Raw genomic sequence first — 26584 nt, 5'->3', positions numbered from 1 at the left:
ATGCATCTGTTCCTGTGGGGAGCATCCCGAACACTGGGACTCCCAGCTTGTTCGAAGAGATGCCCAACTTGAGAGGTCCTTCTCCTTTGCCTCTAGTGATAATACAAAATAATTTTCTGTGGCTATTGAAGAATCATGTAATGTGACTTGTGTTGCACATTTTGGTGACAAGAAATGTGGACGTGTTGGGAGAAGACAGGCCATGGTGCATAAACGGAGAGAACAGAGGAAGATTAATGTCTTAACATGTGGAATACATAATCCTGCAAAGCAGAGATCCCCAAATAATCTGTTCAGGCCAGTGCAAATGAGCATATCCCTCAGAGCAGGGTGCTTGGCTGGGCCCTTGTCTGCTAACGTGGTTAGCAGCCTGCAGGATGGGGATCTGCATGGTGCAGATAAGGGAAGCACACATGTGGAAGCACAAAGACAGATCCAGGAAGCTGTTGCTTCTGAAAGTTGCCAGTGACTCGGTTACCCCCTTCTCCACCTGACCTGTCCAGAGTCACGTCACTTTGGGCAGTAACATGCGCTTCTCTGTCCCTGCAGAATGACCTTGTCCTTTGTGTCCTCGTGCCTCGTGCATCAGAGGTGTTTGCTGTCACAACACACGCAACAAGCTCAACTGCCCTGAGGAAGCAGGGAGGGAAAGCAGGAGCAAATAGGCACATACCCACGTGTCCTCTGCCTGCCTTTTTTCCATGGTCCTCCCTGGTCTCTGATCAACAGTGAGCATTGAGGTTAGTCTCAGAGAAGCTGTTAGACCACAGATGTCTCCCTAGCATTGCTAATCCTTGCTCCTGACGACCTTTATTGTCAACATTGGGCTCCTAAGCCATTTGCCCTTGCCTCATCCTTTCCCCCACCAGGGATGCTGTGAAATAGCTCATGTCTCACCCTGCCCATACCTCCAAAGATGGAGGCTCCTGACAGCCTCATCTTCTCTGGGAGCCTGGCACAGGAGCAGTGCTGCAGCTGCCAGAGCCCATCCTGGTTCTGAGGGGCCTTGTTAGCACTTGTGACTTTGGTTATGTTCACTTGTGATTAGTTACGGTGAAACTACTGTAGGAAGTCATAGGCTTACTTAAGCAGAAATTATCCATAAACATAAAAAATAAATTATACGAATGCCTAGGGGAAACTCCTCCACAAACATAGCATTCAGTCAGCTAGGCAAGTTCCTGACCAAAGAAGCAGTGGCAGGAGAACCAGTGTTTCTCCTGTTTTGTTAGGAAAGGTGTCAGTCATAAGGTAAATCAGTCTGGGCAAGTGCGGACAGTGGTGGCTTCTCCTGCAGGTGACCCAGAGAGGAGGGTGACCAGGGCTGCAGGCCTCTCTGTCTCCAAAACAACCCCCAGCGCCCACCTCCCCAGCCTGTAACATTTAGGAGCATGCAGCCACAGGGTGTCACGCTGACAGACTTTCTCCCAGGAGCTGGGCCAGGGAGAAGTGGACTTCTTTTGGCTTGAAGCCCTGTGTGTCTCAGTGGCTCGTGGAAGAGGGAACCATGGTGGGGCCTGCGGCTTGCTGCTGCCAGGGAGGTGTGTCAGAGCCGGCTGGAAGGGAGGGAACAGTGGGGAGACCCGAATAATGGGAAAAGCCAACACTTGCTCTGAGGGAAGAAAAGGGAAGGTAAAAAGGGAGGTAAGGGTGCACTGCTAGCCTGCAGGCAGGGGGTGGGGAGACTTTTGTGGAGGTGCAGGACATCTCTGAGGTTGGGATTAGTCATCCGTCAGGGCAAAGGCTGGTGCAGTAGGTTGAGTCCTGGTCTCCAGCCACCCTGGGTCTGGCACGCTGAGGGAATCAGGTCGTTTTGCAGAGAGTTTGTGTTGACGGAAGGGTGTGGAAACCCATGTTGCAGGCTCTGGGCTGGCAGCTGCAGAGGGAGCAGATCCCTCTGTGTGGTGGGACAGCAGTGCTTTCCCATTCCTCTTGTGCATCTTTGGGCACAGCGATGGCGCTTCCTCTTGCCTTGGCTTTGCTGCCTGCAAAATCAGACGCTGCCATCTCTTCCTTCACAACGCACCTCGTGATGCACTGTGGGGAGAGCTATAGAGACCAAGGCTCTGCTGGTGTTGGAGCCGCACATTGCGGGATCCCAGCTCTGAGAGGGGTTTATGCTGCCTGGGGGGTAGGATGCTTTGCATGTTTCCAGGTTTTGTTGCAAGCAGCACTTCCCCTTCAGGGATAGTGTGTTTAAGAGCAGATTCATTCACACTCTCCCTGTCCAAGCTGCCAGGAGAGCTGCTTCTCCCCCTACCAGCTCCCTCCATACCCTGTGTCAAGACTCCTTTCCTGGGGTTGGCATTTATCCCCCACCCCTGCCAAAGCTCCTAGGGCTCATCCCTGCCCACGTCTGTCCCCTGTGCCAAATGAGCCTTGGCTGTGGCTCCTCTCCTTGGGCTTGTGTCCTGCCACGTAGTCCCTCTGCTAGCCCCCGTAGGAAGCTGCCTCTGCCCGTGGCAGTGGCGGAGGAGGAACCCATGCCGTGGGGAGACCTGCAGTCAGATTGCCACATCCTTTATCAGTGCTGTCCTACCTACACAGCTGCACAGCTCAGTGCGCCTGCCCAGGGGCTGTCTCTGCCAGTAAAGGTGGCAATTAGTGGTCAGGGAGTGCGTCACCCCTTTCCTTGCACTCTCCTGGCATGGGGCTGAGCACAAGTCCGTATCTCCACAGCTGGACTGGTCAGAAGGTGATTTCTGGTTTTCAGTCTGGGACATCACACTAGTGCAATCGCTTGCATGGAGGCTGCTGCAGTGGGAGAAAGGTGCCCCATGTCTGTAGCAGGATTTAAAAACACAGTGAATTAATGCCTGGTGGGAAACTCTGAAACCTGAGTGTACCTTCTGGGCTGGAAAGCAGAACTAGCAGCCTTTTTTCCTGCTGGAAAATGACTTTCACACATTGATAGATAAAGTTTTCATTTAGGTTGACTTTCTTCTTGTTTTACCTTAATGTCACACAGGTCATTTCCCATCTACGGTTTTGGAAGAAAACTGTGATGCTCCTGTGAAACACTTCAATGTGGATAAATCAAATTTTTAGGTCAGCTCTGCTTACCTAGGCTTATCTCAATCCCCTTTTCATATGTAGATAACCTCTGTTGCACCTTTTCCCTAGCTGTCCCGGGTCACACCAGTTCTCCATGGCAGGACAGGCAGTGGCCCTGTCCTTTGTTAGCAGGGACAGAGGCAGTGTAGTGCCCGTGTCGTGTAGCCAGCACGTGATGTTCATCTTGTGGTTTTTCAGGACTTCAGAGACAGCCCCTGAAAGGCAGATGGTGGAGCCTGGCCCCTCTGATTGCCACCCATGCAAGGGAAGAATCAGCCTGTATTTCTTTGGGTATGGGACCAACCCACTCAACCAGCCCAAACGGTAGGTGAAAGTCAGGGCTTTGAAAAACGGCATGCTTGGGAAGTTTAATCCTGGAAGCAGGGTACGCTTTGGCTGCCTGTGAAGAGGCATTGCCGGCTCCAACTGTGACCCCAGCTCTCTGCCCTCATGGCCCCATGCCCAGCTGGGGCCTCTGGGATGGGGCTGGGCTGGCTTAGAGCTCCCCAGCCCGGGGACATCCTGGGGACATCCCCGAGCACTCACCCTGAGCTGGTCTGTGCCGCGTTGTGCTGCCCAGCAGCATGGGCCCAGACTGGCTCCCGCAGTGTCAGCTGAGGTAGCAAGTAAACACTCCCAAAGTAGAAGGAGATGTTTTTCCCTCCTGTCTCCAGCGCTGTCCTCAGTGGTTTATCCTGAGAATGCTGCCAGGCACAGGGGTGACTCCCTTCATGCACATCTCCAGCGTTGCCTGTCCCCAGGGCAATCGGGTGTGCTCTAATGCAATCTGATTCACTGGCTTCTGGCACCCATGGAGGAATTTTTTGAGACAACATTACAAATTACATCTATAGAGTGTGCAGGAACATAAACCTACCGCCTTCCCACTCTGCTATAGTGAGAGCTTTTGTTCAGCTCCCAGGTTTCCTACTGAGGGGGCTGGGGGGTGCTCATCTGGTGAGCCCTGACACAGGTGAGCAGGTTGGAGCATGTGCTGGATGTGTCCTAGCTTCTAGTCCTGCATGCTGCTGTGGTTTGACTATGTGGATACCTGAAAAGGTCAATAGGAATTTGGCAGGCACACTAACGGAAAAAGAAAAAGACAAAACTAATAACATTAAACGTAACCTTAAAAAAAAAAAAAAAAAAGAATGTGAGCTGAACTGTCTTGAGAAAAATGGCATAACTGGCATGCCTGCTGCTGGCGTTGGTCACGAGAAGCCCTGGAAAAGTGCATCGGGGCTGAGGTGGGTACAAAGAAAGCTGCCAGGGCAAAGGTGCAGAATTACTCACTTCTAGTGACCACAGACACTACAGAAACCAAGGCTCCAGCAGTATCTCTCGCTGCTGACAGAGCTCTCTCGTATGAGCTGTGTTTGCACTTGCAGTGTATGGCACAGGCAGGCACGGAGGGGTCTGTGTGAGCACGAGACAAAGGTCCCCCCTCCACCTGCTCTCTGCCTTTTGCTCCATCTGCCTGATGGTGTTGGCGAGTCTTGAGCTTGGCCACTGAAGAAGGTTTAGTGTCGTGGTCTCTGGAGATGGAGATAATAAATTTTGCATATTTGCAGGATGACTTTAAGGGATGCCACTATCCCACGAAAGTGCTGGAGCCCCAGAGCAGTAAGGCATGTGGCAGCCAGCCTGGGCCATACTGCGGGGTCTGCAAGCGGAGACCTCCCTCCTGCTGAGGTCGAGTGGAGCTGGAGTCACTCCACTGATGGCTGTGGTTGATCTTTGCAAACGTTGGGCCTTTACCCTGCCTGACCATGACTGCTTTCTTTTCTTGCTTTCCTGTCAGGGCCACAGTTCAAGGTCTGGAGAGGTATATGTTGTAAGGGAGCTGGGGAGAAAGTTCTCCTGCCTGCCTGGATGTACCTCCCTTCCTGCCATCCAACACAGAAGCTGGGTCATAATTTGGTGGGGTGATGTGGTGGAGGGGGAGGGACAGGAGGAGGAGAGAGGGGAGTGTTTGCCTTAACTGTTGCTGTATCTCTTTGGCTCTTGGTGGATTCTCTGCCTGGACTCCATTGGGACAGGACAGGACGGGACAGGACAGTCTTGCCTGGGGGAGATCTGTGCTGTGTTCAGGTGAGTTGGGTGTTAGCTCATTGAGCAGATCTGGCTGGATACATGTGTCACACTGGGATTGCCGGTGTCTCTGGTCTTCCTGCAGCCAGCTGCTGCATGCTAGCTGTCTGCCATGCTCTGGGGAGTGGGCCAGCAAAACTACAAGGGGAAAAGCTTCCTAATGTTAAGCAAAGGAAGAGAGAGCTGGAGGATGGGGAGAAAATAATCAGTTTGGATCAACCCAGCGAAGAGTTTTTCTTTCAGTGGTTCCTATAGGAGATGACATGCAGCAATTATGCTGGGAGGCTGCCGGTAAGCTGCAGAGCAAAGGGATGCCTGAAAGATGGGTAATTAGTACTGAAGGTTGTAGCAGCAGAGAGAGAGAAAGAAAAGGACTCGGAGAGCAGAGAAGTTGAGAAGAGAGCTGAGAGTGGGCCAGACAGGGGTGGGGATGAAGGGTAATAATGGCTAGGTGATAACAGGTACACGAGGAAAAGTGTTAGGAGTGAGGTAGGCTTGTAGGCATTTCAGTTCCTGCAACACAAGGCAGTGGCTCCCTCTCCTCCTGTGCCACTCTGCAGAGGTGCTGGGGCTGGAACACTGACTTGGGAACTGCAGCTCTAAACGAAGTGCCTGGGAGTGTGCTTCTTGTTCTTCTTGCCTCAGAGGCTACATCAAATTTGTTCCTGTGTCAGGGTGAGGCAGAGAGACAGCACAGTCTGTGCATATGTTAAACTCTAGGGGTCTGTGGGCATATTTGTGAGCAAGCCCAGGCAGAACACATCGGGGTTTCGTAACACCTGATCTGTGTCTCCTTAAATCAACAATGCTTTTAAAGTAATCACTACTAATCAGGGCTTTCATCCAGTGCCATTGGAAATGCCATTGCCCCAGTTTTTCTTCTTTGACAGCTGCTGATACACAAGGCCGAACCTTGGACCTGACCTTTGCGGCTTTGCAACAGCCCGACTTTGCTGGATTTGTGGGTGCAGATGTGGTCCTTGCAGAGGGCAGGCTAATGGGCCCTGCACTCTGTCTCTACCCGCCCATGCTCCTGGGCAGAGCTATAGGAACATTTTGGTGCCCCACGTTGGAGAGCAGATAGCTTGGCCCTCAGAGGGTGCAGGTGAGATGCAGTCCCAATCGCATTGCAATGTGACATTACCATGGGCGCTGCTAAGAGTCAGTCCGCAGGCACCTCTGCCTGTCCCAGTTTTACCAGATGTGCCTTGTCCTATGTACCAACTAGAGATGGATGAGCCTTCCCAGGGTCAGCCAGGTAGATCCCCAGCCTGCACCTGAGCAGGCTGCAGCGTCCTGGGCTCCCTGTGCAGGGCTGAACAGGGAGCTTGATGCAGGGACGGTCATTGAGGGGAGCCCATGCAGCGCTGCTCCACTGCTCTGCGATGGCTGCGCACGCATCTGTGCCAAGGCACGGGGCTCTGCCAAATAAGCTGTTGGCTCCCCTCATCCTCTGTGCTGGGAGGCATAAGGTAATGTGTCATGCCATAACCTCACCTGCCTTTCAGAAGAGTTTTGCTTGAGTACTCTTTTTCCATCCTCCCCATTTCTCATCACTGATAGCAAGTGTCCCCAGGCTGTGTCTTCGGGAGGTTAGGCAGGGTGTGCCTGCCTGGTGGAGTTTAACTAGAAGTGCCTACCTAGTGTGATGCCAAATCCCCTGCCGTGCTCTCCCACCTCCGAACCACAGACTTTTGGAGACACTGGCTGCCAGGAGCACTGGGTCTTCTGCTCTCCTGCCCTGAAGCAGTAGCCCCAGGGAAGTAACTGCTGGATTCATATTTTAGGCACTGCAGAGGTTAGGATTTTTGTGCAGACCCTCACACACCTGCCGCTTTGCTGCCCACCCTTCCCTAACCCCTCAGCCTCCAGACCCGGCTGATCTGGGTGAGCGGCAGGCAGCCAAGCCGCAGTGCTGGGGGCTGGCAGTCTCCCTCCCTTCACCTGATCTGCCCAGGACTGTGGAGTGGTGTGTCTTGCTCCATGAATTTGCTGCCTCAGTGAAGTGGCAGCCCTGTAGCCACTGTGTCTCCTCCTGTGGACTCTGCCCTGTTCCTGTGGGGCACCTCCAGGCTGCCCTAAAGGTCACTGCCCCATTGTGCCCCTGGTGTGCCTGTTTGCAGAGCGGGTGCTGGAGCAGTGCGGCTTTCACCCTGCGTGCCATTCACCTGCTCCGTTCCTCCAGCCAGTAAGGGGAGCCATGCTGTCCCCACACTTCAGCTGTGCATGGGCACCTCTGAGCAAGCCTGACGCAGCTGTGGGACTTCAGCCAGACACCTCCAGCCAGTGGGTGGGTGGCTCTAGGGGTTCCACTGGGGCCAGGCTGGGGCCAGCCTGGCTCTGTGTTTGCAGGAGATCTGTCTCTGTGATGCTCTGTAAGAAGGATCCTGCTGTGTTTGCATGCTGCTGAAGCTCCTGCTATGTGGCAGTAGAATACAAACCTATGGACCATACAGACTATGGACTGAGCGGAGGTCTTGAAGAGTATCTACCTTGGTGCAAAGGCTGTTTTCTGATCATATTTACACCCCATTTATGCACTTCATCAATTAGTCTTCATTTTTTTTTAGGCTGGAGCAAGAAACCACCTCTGTGTCTCTGTAGCCCAGAGCAGGGTTGGTGAGTTGCAAATACCAACAGAGACTGAACTGAACTGGCACTAAGAACAACAGCTTACACTGCTTTTAGCAGGGGATTTGCTCCTGATCCTCAGGAAAGTCCAACCACCACTAGGTACTTGTGAGGCTCTCCTGTCCTGGCAGCTGAGGACAGGGCAGGAGCCATTTGTCCCCTCCTGAGCGTGAGGGCATGTGCTCTGAAGGATGATGTTCTGTAATCCTTGCAGCTTGTATCACAGATGTACATGTCATTAGTAAACTCACAGTTACTTCTTATCTCATTCTTACTGGTTTCAGTAAGCAGCAAACTCACTGACTGCAGAAGCGTTGCTCTTATTTCACGTTGGAGACAATGTAAGCAGGATCTGATCCTTGTGACAGCCTCCTGTGTCCCATGAACCTTGCTGAACAGATGCTTCGAGAATGCCCTGCAGCCCACACAAGCTGGAAGTTAATTAGAAAGTGTAAAGAAGCCAACAAGCTTCCAACAGCTTGAAATGAAAGGCATTTTAATTTTGACTGCTGTCCTGGAGTTGATCAGTCTTTCTCTTGCTGCATCTTCCCTTGCCATTCTCCTTTTTGCAGCTGGAGTGAGCCGTTCTCCAGCAGCACTCGGGATTGGAAGTAGCTGTGGTTGAAGCAGCCATCCCTGCTCACGTAGCGGCTCTTAGATTGGCTGGAAAGCACTTACTTCTACTGCTAATATTTTCCTGTCCATCTTGCAGATATGACCTATTCCAGTAGCAGCCCCCACGCTCTATTCTAACCAGTTTGTTTCTTAAGCCATACCTTGGCACTGCTGTTCCTCACTGAGCCCTGATTTTGTGTCTCTGCCCCCACAGCCGCCCCCGCCTCCTGTCATCGAAATGCGACGCAGGATTTCAGCTGCCGACTAACTGCTGGCTCATATTGTGCAACCAGAGAATTTTATGTGTCCTCCTGCTCCTTCTTTTGTAACACAGCCCGGTCTGCTTGCTTTCTGATTCCTCCCTCCCCACCTTAATCTGCAGTTTACGTGCTTGGTGCTGCTTGTTTCAAAAGGAAACCAAGAAATAGAAGTGCAGTGCAGCTGTCTGCATCATCACCTGCAATTCTGCCTTCTGCAGCTCGGGCAGCACCTATGAGTGTCCAAAGGTGCTTTAAAACTGTGCTCCCTCTAATAAGTATTATTGGCTGCTTTTTAATGACATCTCTGCTTGCTGTTCACTCTGTTTCACTGTTTGCTCTTGAGATTGTTCTTCTCCCATTTGCCTTAAGATAAAACAGCAGAGGAGGTTAAGCAGAGGATGTTAACGTCCCAGCAGTAGGAGCTCCTGTGTGACAGCACTCAGGAACAGGCAGTAAGTTTGTGGAAATAAAAGCTTTAGGAGCATTTCTAATGGCTTCTTCCTCTGATGCCAAAACCCAAGGTGGCTTCTCTCTAGTCTCTCCCATCTCTCTCTTGTTCCTTGTCTCACCTGAGCAGCCCTGAATAAGCCCTTTTTGCCCTGGGAGAGGCTGAGGATATCACCATGTTTTACCTTCAAAGGATACTTTCATTGTCCTCTTTCTCATTCCTGCCTTCCCCCTTTAGTCGCAGCTTGTTCCCAAATAAAGCCGACAAATGCTGTTCTCTCACATCACGCATCTGGTCCATCAGACCCAGCTGGTGAGTGTCCACAGCGCTTCAGAGGTGTCCTGGGCTCTCCTTGCCTTTTGTGGCCATACTTGAAGAATTTCATGTTGGTAGGTGTGGGACAAACACAGCCCAAAATGTGTGACCAAAAGGACACTGGGCTACCTCATTCAAATATTGAAGAAGGGAACTTGGTGAGGTCTGTGTTTATGGCTGCCTGCATGCTGCCTGCTCTCTTTCCAGTGCCTGGGAAACCTAGGTGTAGTCTTATTTTCTCATCAATAAACCTTGTAGAGGAAAACGTGGCTGCCTCCATGCACCAAGCCTAGTATGAAGCCCAGTACGATTTCATGCAGAGCTGCCTGTTGCACTGTGCACAGAGGAAGCCCCCTCTTCCCTGTGGGAAGACAACAGGCTAGGGGTCATGTCTGCAAAGGATACTCCAGGCCTTGAAAAAGGCACCTCCTTAAAGTGCTGAGGGTTGAAAAGACAGCAAGGCACCTCGAGAAGAGACTGGCAATGTCAGAGGGAACTGAGGAGGAAAGGTGGTGGTGGCTGAGTGGGTCCAGGAGAGGGGTAGACTGTGGACCAAGCCAGGTGATGTCTTAACAGTTGGAGAAACTTTATGGCAGAGGGAAAAAAGAGGCTGGGAGCAAGGGAGTCAGAGGATTTTTCTCCAAACTTTGGTGAAGAAACAGCAGAAAAAGTGCAGGCAGGCAGTGAGGGGCAAAATCTTTTCTCCAAACTCATGTATTAAGGAGAGGGGCATCCAAAGGGAGAGGAAGATGTCTGCCTGTTGGGGACGGTGTAACACAGTGGGTGGCTGTGGCTGCTGTGGGAGAGCCAAATTGTTCCTAGCTGGAAACAAGAAGTTATTTGAATCCCCATCTGGCCTGGGAACACATAGGGCAGGAGCACAGTAGGATTAGATGTTCAGGAAAAGAGCCAGGAGGTGTGTGAATAGGCTTTCTCATGGAAACAGCAGGCAAAGCAGAAAGGGAAGCAGTGGGGATGTGTAATGCTGTGCTTTGTCTGGGAAGGGAGAAGCCTGAAGGTCACAGCACAAGGGGCCAAAACTTTGTGCACTGGTTTAATCTACCACCTGTTCCCAGTTGAAAAGGTTCCATTTCATAACCAGGGTGCTTTCCCCCTTTTGGAAATAGGAAAATGAAGCCACAAGTGCCGTATCTCCCCTGCCAGTCTATGTTTGTCCCAGCCCTGTTCCCCATTGCAGCACTCCAGCTTCTGTCCTTGGCGGTGGCCTATTCAGGAGTCAGAGGAGAGGTGCACTGAGCACCTCAGAGGTGCCAAGTCAAAGCCCTGGTCCAGGTGTCCCTGAGGTGGAGGCTGGTGACAGGGCTGAGGCTGTGGGCTGGCACTCAGGGCATTCCCTTCCTGTTGTTGGGTGAGAGGAGGTGACTCCCTGATTGTGATTTTCCTCCACTCCCATGTGTGAAACAGGTCTAACACAAAAGCAGGTAAACCACAAATGCTAGTAGGACTAGGCTGGCTCTTGGACCCACCTTGCATTAGAAGAATAAAAGCAAAGGATTAACTAAGCCTTCTCCCGTCAGCTTCTCATGACATCCTCAATGAACCCAGACTTAAGCATCATCGTACTTGATAATGTGCCCTGGACTGCAGCAAATTGGAACGTGCCAAGGACTGTGGCAGATCAAACACGTTTCATTAAGTATGTGTTATTTTTTCTCTCACATTTGACAGTGCGTGGAGCTCTGCTCCTCTCAAAGATGAGGAGGCTGTGCTGCAGCATCTGAATGAACTGATTAGCCAGCTGGCAAGCCTTGCTGCAAGCAGGCAGTGGGGAAAGGAGCCTTCCCTGAGCTTTAGAAACTGAGAAAAGACTGGTGGGAGGGCCTGGTATTTCCACCTCCCAGTCCAACCCAGCAGGTGTTAAGTGAAGGGGTCAAAGCTGGGACTGGGAGGACCTCTGTGCTGGCTCTGCACCAGCCAGCATTTAGGGTGCATGCCTTGAATTCTGGATTGCACTACCTTCTTTAAATGTCGGGTTAGAGTTTTGTACAAGCCTGTTAGAGAACTGATTCAACTTCACACTCAGGTGTAGATCCACACATATTGTAGGACTTGGTGGGTTTGGGGCAGTGCAAGCAATGCCAGCCAATAGGTGCTTTCCAGCATATGGTACCGTAAAGGGCAAGGGCTAGCGAAAAAAGGGAGGTTGCTTCCTTAGTGCCCCCGGTGCATCTGCATTTGACACTGAAGCTGGCTGTGCCCACTCTGGTACTGCCCATATATAAGCCCTTACTGGAAAAAAAACTTAAAAAACCTCTCAAATTTAATAGGGGAGCAGAATCTTTCTGCGATGTTTTTGAAGAGGCAGCTCCACAGCCTGGAGGATGGCATTCAATGATTCCTGACTGCTCTCCTCCGTGGTTTATGCTCCCCTGTTCTTGCTGCAGCCCCTTTTACTAAAGGCAGTGTTAATCCTTTGCATGGGATTTGGCCCTCTGCATTCGGAGTCCACGGAAATTTGCCTCTAATTTCAAAGGTAATAGGATGGGGCCTTCAGAAGGAAGGCAGGTGGGGAAACAAAGACTGTTGTTTCCCTGGGCGTTTAGAGAGCAATTGGTGTATTGAAGTGTGAGATCTGGTTTCCTTTCTTTACTTGACTGACAAAGGGAGGCAACATGCCTGGTGCAAAAAAATGGCTTGCTTTGCTATGAACATTCAGTAGAATTTGTCTTATCATATGCAAACATCTTTCTTTGCCCCAGGGTCTGATATATCCAGAGGGTTAGTGTTCATGAAATCATTTAATTTGGGCCACTTACAGAAGCCAATGAGACATGGCAATAATGATGCTGCCTTGTGTGGAGTAAGTGCAAGCATGGCCAACCAGTTCCTGCTCCTGCTTCCCCCTTGCCCCATTGAAAATTACACCAAATCAGGTGCCGTGATGTTTCTAGGCTGCTGGACCAGTCTGATGTTAGGACTACATTCACCCTTATTCCCAGTTAGGTCAGACTCCCTGGTAGTCCCTACTCACATGAGATGGCTCATGCCCTGGTGCTAGTTCAGCGGGAGATGACTGGAGAGAGAGTAGGTACAAGGAGGGAGGGAATAGCTGTCATGCTCCTGGTGCACCATCCTGGTGTAAAAGGTTGATGGATAGGTTTGGTGGTCCTATCAGGTAGAGGACATGACATCAAGGGTGATGAGGTCTTGCTCACCACTGAGTTGCTGACTGGTAACGGTCCCTGGCCTGAGCCACCTCCAGAGCTGTACTTGGACTGCCTGGGAGAGAGCAAGCTGAAGTGGTCCAGGGCAGCAGAAGAGTTAAGTAGTGTGAGTGATGCAGGTTGCTGTCCCTGCTGCTCCCTGGAGATGGGGATGTCCCCTTAGGAGGCGCATAAGGAATGATAGTTGTGCTATTAAAAAACCTATCAAACCACCAGCAAACCAAGGCTGTAAGCTGATGTGAAGCAACAAAGGCCTGATTTCTTAGTACTCTTAACTGGAGGGAATGGAAGCAGAGATGCTGTTGCTTTGGAGAGGCTTTGGAGAGATTTGTAGTGTAGTTCCCTAACCCTGGTATGGGAATGTGTATCCCTTGAGCTTCTGCTCAGTAATGCCACCAGTGAGATGTGGCTAGAGTTAGGACTTCCCTGGCACAGTTCACCGGCTACCCTGCTCGTGTTAGGTCTGTGCTTTCTGGGTGGACTCACATGTGCATCCTATCTCGCGTAACTCATCACAGCAAGCTTTTGAGGAGAATTTTTTTTAGCTAAGTAAAAGGGAGCTTGCTTTCTTCACACTTTAGTTTCTTCTCATAATCAAATGCCTGTAAACAATACGAAGATGTTGTGAAAAAGAACATTCAGTCTGGTCTGTGTGAATTTTGCCTAGTAAATTACCTAGCTAATTAAAGGACTTTGTACATGATAGAAAATTGTGTCTTGTACCAAGCAGCCACCAACTTTGCTTAATCAAGATGATGCTAAACATAATTCAAGAGTTTGTATAGACTGGAGGATGTCTTCCTCATACCACCCTAGAGGGCCGGTCACATTCGATGTGCTTCCTCCAACAGTGACTTCACTCCGTGTTTCCACTGCTGGGCTTTTTCCTACCAACATTTCCACTGCAGTAACTGAGCTTGTCTAACCTCAATACTCCTTGCCCAGACCTGAAACACCTCACAGGTATGAGGTCCTTTTGTTCATCTCATGGCTTCGTTTCCTTGCTCTGTATTCTTTGCACGGTTGAGCAAAGGTGGAGGATTGGTGCCCATGTCCGTTACTGAAGGGACCCTGGGTCAAATAAGTATTTTGCTGAAGTGGCAGGCTGTGTGGTAGTGTAATGTAGTGTCCAGGGGGTCAAAGACAGCACTCCTGGCAATGCCTTGAAGTAAGATGGCAGGTTGTCCATTCTTGTTCAGACAGTTCATTTGTAACATTTTTATCCGGCCCTCTGAAACCACTCCAGAAGGAGACAGTTGCTGTATAAAGCACGTGTGGAAGGGAAACTCCTGCCACCAGGCCCTGCTTCAGCTCCAGCTCCTGTTCTTTTCCTCTGAACTGCTGTTTCCGAGGTTCCAGCCAAGTTTCCAGCACTGATGGAGACGCAGAGCGGTTTAGTCAGGGTGCAGAGGGGCAGATGGAGGTACACTAAGGCTGGTCTTCTGGGAAGGATGAGGAAGGGGCTGTGGGGGGTGGAAGGGTGAATTCAGGGGTGAGTCCAATGAAGGGGTGGTGCAGGTGGGCCCATCTCACCTGACCAGTGACCTTTCCTCCATCCCTTCAACACTGACTTAACTTGGTGAAAATGCTTCATGCTGACACTAAAGAAGCCATTTTACAGAGGATAAGGGAACCTCACGGTGATATTAGGAACAGATCTGTTGTGGAGATGGGTCCCCTCCCTCCTCTTCCCACCAGCATGTCCTACAGTGGTTCCTTACAGCCCATGTCGTCTCTTTCCTCTGTCCCACAGAGCCATGACAGGAGCCGTGGCTAAGGAAGGAGAGGCCAATGGGGCCATTGCAGCCCCTGAAGAGATAGAAAAGGAGGAAATGGAAGAGAGAGGCCAGTGGAGTAGCAAAATGGAGTTTGTGCTGTCTGTGGCTGGGGAGATAATTGGTCTGGGTAATGTGTGGAGGTTCCCGTACCTCTGCTACAAGAACGGCGGTGGTAAGTTCATAGCATGCATGAGTTATCCTAGGTCTGTAGGCACGACAAGAGATACATGGATGCCTGACCCATTTCTCCTATGCCTCGTGTGCCCCCACCTGCACTCCCTTATTCTTTCCTCCAGCAAATCAGCTCCTGCAAAATCCACGAGGAAAAAAACCTGAGGGGTGAATCCAGCTCCCTAGCGGGTACTGTTTCTTAAAGCAGCTCTCCCAAATTCAGATGCCAAAATGAACATTAGTAACTCTTTAAGGCTCTTGGACATCTTGAGAAACAAGTCATCTTCCAAAACCACCAAATGCTGTGAGTGGTCAGTAAACTATCAGCAAAATCCTCCGGCATAATTCCCTTTTCTTACTCTCTGTGCCACCCCTACCTCTCTCAGGTCCTTGTTAGGAAAGGGTTTGGTGGTGCTGGTATCCTTGCCAAGGCCTGATACCCCTAGAAGGACATTGCTACCTCTTCCCCAGGAACAGTTCTCCCAGTGGGCAACCCACCGCTAGGAGAACCCATCCCCAGGGAGGGTTCGTTCCCCTTCCCTTTTGTTTCTTGTGTGACTCTCCTTTTCCAATAACACTGCAGTAAGATCATTACAGGTTGAAAATTAAACTTTCTCATAACAATAAAATGAAACTGGGACAGAGGAAGGGAATAATTGACTGTCACTAACTTTTCTTGGTGAATCAAAATCTAACTATATAAAACTAAAGAAGGAATAATAAATTACATGTCAAATACAGCAATAACTTCTCTTTTGTTCTTGTTTTCTAGAGACACCTTGAAATAATGCTTTGGGACTTGCATGTTCCCCCCACTTTAAACTTCCTTTCTCTGCAGACCATGCCGCAAAGGCCTTTCTTTCCCAAGGTGCTGTGAGCTTTCACCAATGGATGAGTGATTCAGCTGTAGTTCATTCCAGGACTCCCAGATTCCTGTCCCCTGTGCTGTTACTGGAGTTAATCCAAATCAAACAGGAATCAATACAATATCTTCTCTGCACCAAATGGAGGCTGGATAAAAGAACAGTTAAAGAAAATGGAATTGAGTTTTTCTTGAACCTAGGATGGTTTTTAGTACATCCGCCAGTCTCCTTCTCTGAGGTTTTGATGGTAGGAACTGGAGGCACCAAAAGCAAGTCAGACCAGCACGGGTTAGTAAACACTAGTGGTGCATCTGATTGAACAGCCCATTCTGCAGTGGCGCTTTGGGAGAAGTCATGGGTTTTGCATGGAAAATTTCTTCCTGAGCTCAGATGATATCTTTGCATAGTTTATGCCTATGGTGTCCAGTTCAGTAGTCCTTGCAATTTGTATGCTAATTAGTGTAAGTGAAAAGGCTACTTTTGTTCACTTTAGATATCTACTGAATAACTTTTTTTTTTTTTTAAATATAATTAAACTCCTTTGGAATATCTAAGGCTGTGATTCAGAAGCCAACAAGGCTAGGCTTGGGAAAGATTAGGATGGGAGAGTCTTTCCCTCACAGCTCACACACGGCCTTTGCAGAAAGCATGCTACTACACAGAAGGTACCTTTCTCTCTCTCTCAGGCTCTAGGGAACAAGGTGGCCAACAAATTAGTATGGGACAAGGCACTGTCTTTCCCATGACACTCAAAGATATTGTCACCATTGGAAAAGTCCTTCAAATTACAAAAAAAGACATTTTCTACCTATAAATGCTGTGTCCCTGTGCCACCCTCCTGGTAAATTGGAGACTGCTGTCCTGTCACCTTTCTCCACCTTTGGACATACTGAGATGGATATAAAGCTGTAAAGACAGAGGGCATAAAAATAATTGTGCTAAATTGCTTTAAAGCAACCAAGTGTAAACTTATCTGTGGTTGACCTTTCAAATTTGATCTAATTGCTCAACATCCTGAACTTGTTACTGACTCCTAAGGAAAGAGAGTCTGTTTTAGGGGCTTCTCTCTGGGCTGAGTGTCCTCCAGTGGAGCAGCAGACGGGGGAGATCACAGATGGAGTTTCAGCTGGTAACTGCTCTGGGAAGGTTAAGAGCGACAAGGCAATAAAGATGTAAGAAAGCCCTCATTACTCAGAAACTAAAATGGATCAGCCTCCGGGACAAATGGCAACAGAGGAGAGAGTATGGGACCTGCTGAAAGGCCCATGTGTGTGCAGGATAATAAAACTGTCTTGTAGATTTGGCACACAGAGAGATGTCGTGCAGCACCAACAGCAGCAGCTGCCTCTAGTTCAGCATATGCAGCTCCCATTCCCTGCTCTGCAAGGCTGGACGACGCTGTGAACCAGCCTCCCTCCTTCCAGCCACAGGTCCCCTGTAGCTGTGGCACAGCTGTGTTTAGGGGGAATTTAGATGTTCCTTGTATTTGCAACATTATTGGCTTAAACCCAAGTTTAAAAACAAGAAAGCGTTCCTAGTTGCTAATTGTCATGGGAAGGAATTCCAGTGCAAACGCCTGTGCTGGCAGGGGAGGAGAGGGCCTGGGGAACAATGTCTGGCTCGGCTCTGGCAGTGGCAGCGGGAGGTACTCATGACCAAAAATTTACTCTATAGGATAGCAAAACCTCGACAGCTGTTCCAGTGAGGAAGGCAGTTGCCTTGGCCTGTTTGGAGGGGAGTAAAAGTGTGAAAACCTACACGAATGATGGGGAGAAAGACTGAGGTGATAGAAGGAAGGTCAACAGTGAAATAGATCTCAGAGGCAGTTTTGAGCGGAACAGTGAAAATGTTGGGTGTTTCTATTTGGCTGCAAAACTGAAAAGAAGGAAAAAAGATTCAGACAGTTTTAAACAGGGCATTAAATCTTTTTTTGTTTCCTATTTTGTTTGTTTGTTTGTCTTTTCTCATGCTTTGTTTTTGTTGATCATTGTTTCTGAAAAAAAACAACCCACCCTGTTCTCTCTCCCCTTCCTCTTCCATTTCATCAAGGGTTAGTTTGAGAGCTATTTCAGGCTGATTTATCTTAAGACATTTCTCTATATTTTAATAAAAAAATTGAATTTGAAGAGAGAAGTTAAACTTTTCCATTTTGAAAATGCTGGAAAGATATTCTGTTGCCCTTCCCCTACTTCCATTCTTCTGGTGCAAACTGCTTTTCAAATTTGATGTAAAATATGTCTCAAGCAAATTTATATCCCGGTAAATTTATTACTCATCAAGAAATGTCACCAGCCTCCAGGTTTGTATCCTCTGGGCAAGTGGGAGTTTTGCTGTGACTCCCAGGAAAAGCAGAACAAATGTGGTTATGTGAAACAAGGACTGCTTTTGCTTTGCCCGACTCCTGCTGAAAGTTAGAACAAGGTCAGGAGAGTGAAGCAGGGAAAAATCCTACAGTGCTGCCTTTTTTTATCCCCTTGCCTGACTACTCCTTACTTCTAGGATTTGGCTAAGACCAAATGCAGAAGTACTGCAGTAACACAAGACATACCATCCTTGGGCTTTTTTCCAAGCAATTATGGTGATGGAGACCTTGGTTTTTGAACAGAGGTTGCACAGTTAATTCAGAGAAATATTTGTGTTTATCTAGCTGATTCCAGCTGTGGCCCCAGGTACCGGGCAAGGGGTGATGGGAATAAGTTTTTAAAGAGGTTTCTGGGGCAGCATCTTACCCCTCTCTACAGGAGCCTTCCTCATCCCTTACCTCATCTTCCTCTTCACCTGCGGGATTCCACTGTTCTTCCTGGAGACGGCACTGGGGCAGTACACCAGCCAGGGAGGGGTCACTGCCTGGAGGAAGATCTGTCCCATCTTTGAAGGTCAGTCAAGTTATGGGCATTACTGGCAGTACTTTCTAACAATTAAGACTCAGAGCCTTTTTTGGAAATGTTATTCTGTTTTTTTCTCTCTCCTTTATACTCCCTCCCTTCCTCTCTCTCCCAGCTTTGTTATCCCTCCTGGTGACTGCTGTGTGTGCGGGGGCAGTGCCCTGTCCCCTCCCTCCCCGTAGGTGACTGAGGGTGTGTGGTGCTGGCTGGGGGCTGTGCTGGTCCAGCCGAGCCAGGGTCTCTGCTTTGAGATGCTCGGAGCTTGGGAGAGAGGAGAAGCAGGATGGCCAGCAAGCAGGAGGAGGAGGATGGAAATGTCAATACACAAACACTTGCATGTAGTCCAGGACAATACTGAAGAAAGAAGAGGATGAGGAAGGCTGGCTGGCTTATGGCACTTTCCCTGCCCGTCGCTGTGCCCAGGGCTGCTGTGGCAGCATTTGCAGGCTGGTGTCCTGCGAACTGGGGGGAATCACACTGCACGCACTGGTCTGACAGCCTGGAGATGGGCTGGGGTTGTGGCTAAGGCACGGGTGTAAGAACCAGGACTCCTGGGGCCCTGAGGAAGGTTGTTTAATGACATTAATATGTCAATGAATTTAACATCCACAATTCTCCTGTCCAGAGGAGAGCTCGTTACCCACGTTTATCAGACAGAGAACCCCGTGCTCAGGCAGATTAAAGGCCTGGTTCGTTCCCTCAGGCGCAGGTGTGCAGTGCTATCTGAAATTCCCTGGGGAGTCCAGGACCTCCTGCACTGGAGAACCCTTGTGCTCTGGCACGGCGCCTGGAGGTGGACAGCAGTGGCATCTCAAAGGGCACTGACAACCAGTTTTAAATAAATAAATTGGGCCTTTCTGACCTGATTCCTTTTCTGTTGTCTCAGCGAGTGACGGGCACAAGCAGGATCCAAGTCCAGAGCTCAGCTCCTAAATCTGTATTTTTTCTCTGACACAGTACTTCATGCATGATGTGTATCAGCTGTGAGAACCTTGTTTGCCTGAGTGTTTCCAGAAGGAAGAAACTCACCTGCATTTCTTTTCTTTAAAAGCTAGAGCTGGCTTTCCTGTAGGAGAGGTAGTGTAATGCAGTACTATGGTAGTGGTCAGAAAAAGATTTTTCCATCAGTGAAAGGTTTTCTCTCTGTTCCATCATAGACTTGTCTAGAGATACCATCAATGTTTCCTGTCTGCACGTACAGTCACAAAATTCTCTCTCCCTATTCTCTAGTGAACTGTGTGGTTGGTGTTGCACCCCTCTAACCATGGCACAATCTATGTCTTTGTTTGCAGTTAAGCCTGATATGTTGGGAGTTGGTTGGCAGCCTCATCCTCACCTCCTCTGCTTTCCTTCACAGGACTTGGGTATGCCTCACAAGTCATTGAGTGCTATCTGAATATCTACTACATCATCATCCTGTCCTGGGCACTCTTCTACCTGTTCAGCTCCTTCACTGCAGTGCTACCGTGGGCCAGCTGTAATAACCCCTGGAACACAGGTACAACTTCCCTTGGTCAGCTTATAGCTCCTTCCCAATTCCCAGAAATTATTTGGGTTTTGTAGAAAATATTTTTTATTCAGAAAAAAAGCTCTCCTAAGTTGATATGTGGTTTGGTACTCCAGCCAAGGTGACTGTCTTCATTCACCATGGGCGAGTGTCAGGAAGGTTGAGTGGTGTGACCCTATGCCTGGCAGCAGGGGACAGTAAACCTATTTCTGCACAGAGATGTTTTGGGTGTCGAGATTTCACTGAAAGATCTGCATTTTTTGGCAAGTGGAAGAGGTGGGTGAGTTGGGAGAGTTTTCAAGCCTGTCTAGAGTTCTCCTCACATGGCAGGAGATTTCCATTAGCTCTGGTACAATAATTTATCTTACTGTCTCTTTGGAGTTGCTGGGACAGTTGCTGCCGTGTGCTGAGTAGTTTCGTTCGTTCACTCAGCTTTTGGCTAAATCAAGCCAAGCCTGTGCTGGAGGATTTTGCCAGTACAGGTCTCCCAATGCAGGAACCAGTAACACAAAACTCTAAAGGCACTGCTTGTCTGGTCTAATCACAACCATACAAGCCTCTATACCATTACACTGGCCAGGGGTCTCATCTCATCATGCCTACAATTTGCATAACTGTGCCCAGCAGAGAAGACCTGGCTTTAGTTTTATTTAATGCACTTGAGCTGTGCCTGGGAAGACGGAGTAGATGTGAGGTAATCCTCATGGATCTAATGTCCTTGACAGGCCTTTTTTACTATGTTCAATAGGTCGTTTTGCTCTCAGTGGAAAGCCAGACTGGAAACAACTTTGGCAGCAGCTCAGTACCCTCCCTTTTTCTTTTGGTCAGATGATTAATTTCTGTGATGTCTTCAATTTCTCCACCCCATGGGCCATTCACTCACAGCTTCCTCTGCCCTTTCATCCCAGCAGAGGTGACCAGCCTTTTACCCCAGCATGGGTTTCTTTGAGAGGAAAGCCACAGATATTCTCTAAACAGGCAGAAGCATCCCAGCCAGAGCTGGGCTTGCTCAGTTTTCTGGTGGACTGTCTTTTGCTTGCCAGATGCAGGATAAGGCACATTTCCTGGATGCGTGGCATCTCCTCCGGTTTTAGTAATTTCATGCTATGTGATAGGGTTGGGGATGGCAGAATGGAACGTGAAGGCATCTGTGGTGTGTGTGAACATATGCATGCATGTGTAGACAGGGAATGGTGTGTGCTGTGGGAGAAGTATGGGATTTTCTATCCTGGCTACTCATAGTGGCTATCCCTCAATAATCTCTGTTTTGTAGCCATCTGGTTTACATTTGGCAGGGAACTACTCTCTCTGTCCCCCTCCTGTTCCCGAAGCCCACTGGATTGGGATTCATAGCTGGGGAGAGCCAGAGTTTAACGAGATGCTTTAATGAGATGCAACAGTTTAATGAGATCCTCTATAGCACGGGGTGAAGGGTTCATGTGCTGCCAGAGTGAGGGTTAGGGTAGAGAGGGGAAGGAGCTTCCCATCATGGAGGAGCCTTGGAGAATTTCTCTGGCTCATCAGCTTCCTTTTCTTTTGGTAGATCTCTGTGTGGAATTTCTGAATAGATCCAGCCTGGACAACAGGACCTTGCCTGCGAACGCCACCTCCCCAATGATTGAGTTTTGGGAGTACGTGATTGCTTTCCCTCTGTTCAGGCTCCTCTCTCATCTAAAGGCTGCAGCTGTAGGAGTATCCGGGCAGAGGGCTGTGCGTCTCTGTAGGACCAACCGAGGTGCCACATGTCAGACACAAACACGGGCAGCACAATGCTCTGAGCTGCCGAGGAGATCAGCACAGAGCCCAGAGGCATGAGGACCAGATACACCCCGAAGGCTGCTCACAGTGCGCCTGCCCAAGGGTGCTCATGTGCACACACACACGTGTGGCATGTTCCCTTTCTGGCGCTGAGGTGCGTGGGTGAGAGTGGCCACAGAAAGAGGCACCAAAAGAAGATGAGGACTTGCTGTAAGCAGGGGATACTTGTGTTGGGTGTTGCTACTGTTGGCAGGAAAGTGTGAGAGGCCGAGGCAGACTGACCAGTCCTTTACAGTGAAACAGAAAGGAACAAAACTGCTTTTTCTCTTCTTCTGACCACATCTTGCTTGGTGTCTAAAGGAAGTGGTCCGTCAGGCTGCTCAGGCTCTTCCCTGGAGAGCAGGGGTCTGAGGTGCATGTGTGAGATGCCAAAGAGGAGCTCAGGGAGGTTTGGTCATGGGGCTGGAGGCAATAAGACACCTTTGAGGGGTCCTGCATCAGGCCAGATGGTGTTCCAGAGAGAGACGTCACTACAGCCTGGAGAGGATGAAATGGCTGCTGGGGCCACACTACACCTCCACACTCAACTGAGGAAGGTCTCACAAAGAAGAGGAATGCCAGGAGCTCAGCTTCAGCAGTTTTGGTGGATTTTTTTCCCCATTTATGGCTCCTGAAGTGCCTCTGAAAAGCTTGAGTGTCCTTTGCCCCTTGCAGCCACCACAGGGCACATAGAAGATGACATGTGTCCATGGGTGCAGAAAGTCTGCACAGTGCTGGACCCCATCTCCTGCCCTATTCTTTGCACCATACTATTTAGTGAGAGCTGTGGCCCATCTGAAATGACTGTTCAGGTTTTCTGCAGAGGTTGCAAGGGCAAGGAGACTCTGAGGGGACTGGTATGGAGATGGGTGTGCAAAGGTCTCCTAAGTGTGGAGTTGAGCTTCTGTGGACTGCATGAGCTGCAGTGCTGAGCTTTCGTGTGGCCCACCTTCATGACAGTGAGTCTTCAGGGAATGAGGCTGAAGGGCATGGGAATCATAAAGGCCATTTATGCTTACATATAGGGTGTCCATAGTATATGGGGAGGCCAGAGGAAGAGCAGTGACCAAGGGGTGATGATGGCATTGGTGGCCTACTTTGGATTGAGTGGTGTCCACTGGGCAACTGCCAGGGTTGGGGAGCAATGGGGAACATATGGTGATTTTGTGTTGCATAGGTCTGACGGGCACAGCACCGTGGGCTTGGAGAGTGGGAGGGCTCGGGCCAGCTACAGGACATGGTGGAGCAGTGTCAGCAGAAATGAGAGACGGGGAGCCCAAGGCAGAGCTGGGGTGACTTGCAAGGCTGGGAGCCTGGGCAGATGCATCGTGGATAGTCTGTTAAATCTTTGGATGGGATAATATGGGAAAGGTCTGTATGGATGAGTGCGGTCTGGGGTGTTAATGCTTCTCTCCATGTCCCTGGACACCGGCAGGAAGCGAGTCCTGGGGCTCACGGATGGTATTCACAAACTGGGCACTGTGCGCTGGGAGCTGGCTCTGTGTCTCCTGCTGGCGTGGATCATCTGCTACTTCTGCATCTGGAAGGGGGTCAAGTCCACAGGCAAAGTAGGAATGGAGATTGTCCTCCTGTTCCATAAGCCTCCTTGTACCCATCTTACATTTCTTCCCCGATCTTTTTTCCCTCTTCATGAAGTAGAGGCAGGAGACACACTGCACCAAAGTCAAACCTAAAACCTGGTGAGGCCACACTGATTTACACCAGTTGTGTTTGACCCATAAGAGGAAGAATAAAAGGGTACGTGAAACAGGGAGAAGAGAACAGGGAACTGAGGGGAGTCTTGGGTCACCTTTTGCCTTGTAGAAATGCACAGTGGCTGATGGATACCTTTCAAGTGCTGTTAGAAATCATCTAATCACCAGTGTGTTGTCCTGGTGTGGCTTGCTGGAGTTTTTAACAAGATACTCTACACTGGCAAATTTCCTATCTCTGGCAATAATTAAACACTGGAGCAAAATAGACAAGCTGCTGCCTGTAACCAGCACAGTGAATAGATAATGAATCTCTCCTGCTTCTTTATCCTGCAAAATACTTAGGATGGGAGACATGTCTTTGTGCTTCCCTTTGTACTCTCCCCGGCTCTGTGGGTTTTGGCTCAGCAAATCACTTTCTGCATTTTGCTGGTGAGGCTGGAGCCAATGCTTCCTCCTGATGTTGATCCTGTACATCAGGTGGACTGGTTATCCTTCTGGACTGAACGAATGTGTGATGCTTTGGGGTCGGTCTTAGGGATGGTGCTATGTCCTTGACCTTCTTCCTTCCTGGAGATGCAGTGGGATGGGTGGGTCATTTGTGATGGTTGGGTCTTGTGGGTATCCAGGGGATGTCCCAATAGCAAAGGGAGGGGAACCAATTTCTGCAACAGACTTTCAAATCAGTATCCTTCCTGTTGGCAGATGCTCCCTGTTGTACTGGACACACATGTTTCAGTGTCAAATCCCATCTCCCACCTTAAAACCAGACTGGGCACCCGTTTTAACAGAGTAAGACAATAGCTTGGTCTGTGCACTAAGTTTCTCCCAGTCTTTGCTGATGACTCTGGTTCTTGGTGGTGCTGACCTGCTGCCTACTATTTCTCAAGGAGGGAGAGCCAGACTCCACGTCTACAGGGAGAGGGGATGCTCTGCCTTTTAAAACTTAAATCTCTGATGCTCCCTGGTTTGAATATCACACCACCATCTTCACAAGAGGTATCATCTTGGGAGATTGGGTCTGAGAGGCTGTTTGATCTGCATGGAAGTGTAATTAAGTCATCACAGGTTCCCTTCAGCTCTCAGCCCTCTCCACCAAGTATTTCCTTTGCCTGGTGCTGCCCCAGCATGGAGAGCTTGCCTGCACAATGAGAAAGCTAAAGAAGTTCGATAAGGCTGTTTGGGCTGATAGAGTTTGGCAAAATCAGACCAGAAAGCCACAGGAAACAGTGAGTGTACGTAGTAGCTGGAATGGTTTTCCTGGGACCACAGAAGTTTTTTCCATCACAAGTTTTAGGATACAGGGCTTACTTTTTACCAGCTAGGTGTTATTGACATGGTGCAGCAATGCAGGGTGGATTTTTCTGTCCTGAGACATACCACAGGTCAGACAGGCCAGCTGCCTTCTCTGCAGGTTGTCACTTTGAGTTCTATAGGGGCACTGTCAAAAACATCAGCTCCTTCCTTCTTTTTCCTCACTGACTACAGATTAGGATAAACAGTAGGGAGGTCCCAGGAATTATGAGTAGGTGCATAATTTTCTTCAACAGCTGCAGAGCAAACAGGACGTTGTGCTTGATTGAGGGGCTGCTCTAACTGGATAGACCTGCCAGACCCTTGTGTTTATGCTTCTGTGATTTAAGGAGTTCAAACTTAAAGAAACAATAGCGACCTCAGGAAAATAATTTCAAATAACTCTGTGAAGACTCATTTTCTTTAAAAGCCTTTTTCTTTTATTCATTTTGCCCACCCTTGTGCTCTTTCTATGTTTCCTTTCCTTGGTGCATTCAGCTGATGTGTATAAATGTTCCCCAGAAGTGATTTCTGAAGATAGATTTTAGTACTTGTGCCAAAAGCATTCACACTCTCATTCAATTGGGGAATAGCAAAAGTACCACGTACTGTGACTTATTCGACCAATTATCAGTAACCAGGAAAAAATGTAATTTTAGGCCCCTCACTATGAATCCATAGAGTAAACGAGCCTTCACATTCCTTGGATGAATTTTAATAATGAATAAATGTTAGGAAGTTGCAACTTGCTTATGGATATTTTGCAAATTAAAAAAAAAAGTTACATTAGGCAGTGGATTAGAGATGATTAATTCTACTGTCGTATTTATTTACATAAAAAGAAATGAAAAGAAGATTTTACAAAAATAATGGTCTACATTTTCTTTAAAGGCTTTGAGGTACCCCCATTTTTCACCTGTGAGCTCAGAGGTATTGAAGGGATGAGAGTGCCGCATGAGCATACCTGGAAATGGGGCCCCTTTAGAGGTATCTCAAACTGGGCACCAAAAGTTGCTATTTAATTTGGAGAACTCTTGCTGGGAATAGGACCATTTTAATAACTTCTCATTAAAACTCAGTGACAGGAAGAGATCTGGGTTTCTTCTTCAGCTCTAGAAAGATGAAGAGAACAGCTGGAAAGCAGGGAAATTACACTGACTGGAAAGAAAATAAAGCAAAGCAACCAGTGGCAGAGTCTTGGGTGAAGAACAAAGGGCAGATTAACTAAATCACCAGTGAGATGTAACCTTGATTGATTTCTTTCTCACCCATCTTCTACATAGCAGTAGTAGCTATAGCCAACAGCAGAGTCCAGGGACATTTGCTGGGGTGGGGGCCTGTGGATGAGATGAGATGATGCCTGCACCCCCTCCCCACTGACCCTCTCTCCTCTTGTTTCCCTGCACCTGCAGGTTGTTTACTTCACTGCCACCTTCCCGTATGTGATGCTTATTATCCTGCTGGTGCGAGGGGTCACGCTGCCGGGTGCTGCAGAGGGGATCATCTTCTACCTGAAGCTGGACATTTCCAGGCTGGCAGACCCGCAGGTGGGTGGGTGTCAAGCAAGTGTTGACACGGAAGGTTTCCAGTCCCCCTGCCCAGCACAACTTTTTTGCTCGTGTGCCTATAGCATATGGGCATATTAGGTCATTTCCACTCATGGGCTAGCAAAACCAGAAAAGTATATGAAATATTCAGCAGGTAGCAGATGGTTTTGCTGGGTCTTAAATGTGAATAATTAAGGAAGAAGTGGGAATGGTGAAATAATCTACCACTTACAATTTTTTCTGGCTTGGTTAGCACTTTGTTTGACTCCAACAGGGCCCTCCTGGGGAGTGCAGGGTTCCTGTGCTTGCAGAGACCACATGTGCACAGGTAATATGGGCTGTGCCCCAGCTGGGCAGCAGGTTCCCTTCACCCACCCTGGGGGCTGGTCCCATCTGCCTGGGTCAGGAGCTGCCCAGAGGATCAGCCCCTGC

At 49.2% G+C, this 26584-nt stretch overlaps 1 protein-coding gene across 6 annotated transcripts in view; it reads left to right on the top strand.

Annotated features, from left to right (window-relative positions):
• Positions 1–4967: 4967 nt before the first annotated feature.
• SLC6A12 (solute carrier family 6 member 12) overlaps positions 4968–26584 on the top strand; it is a 38835-nt gene continuing 17218 nt past the window's right edge. The window contains exons 1-9 of one of the 6 annotated variants that reach the window (XM_037388744.1): positions 5048–5145; positions 10953–11071; positions 13451–13562; positions 14353–14549; positions 18153–18287; positions 19654–19794; positions 21347–21434; positions 23036–23168; positions 26018–26152. In XM_037388744.1, the coding sequence (XP_037244641.1) occupies positions 14357–14549; positions 18153–18287; positions 19654–19794; positions 21347–21434; positions 23036–23168; positions 26018–26152 (825 nt within the window). In that variant the 5' untranslated portion in view covers positions 5048–5145; positions 10953–11071; positions 13451–13562; positions 14353–14356. Of the gene's footprint in view, positions 5146–10952; positions 11072–13450; positions 13563–14352; positions 14550–18152; positions 18288–19653; positions 19795–21346; positions 21435–23035; positions 23169–26017; positions 26153–26584 lie in introns of all 6 variants that reach the window. The other 5 variants (XM_037388743.1, XM_037388741.1, XM_037388742.1 and 2 more) reach the window with 5 other exon arrangements.

This window comes from Falco rusticolus, chromosome 5, assembly GCF_015220075.1.
Source record: "Falco rusticolus isolate bFalRus1 chromosome 5, bFalRus1.pri, whole genome shotgun sequence".
NCBI classification, from domain to species: domain Eukaryota; kingdom Metazoa; phylum Chordata; class Aves; order Falconiformes; family Falconidae; genus Falco; species Falco rusticolus.
This window is presented reverse-complemented; position numbering and strand designations above follow the sequence as displayed.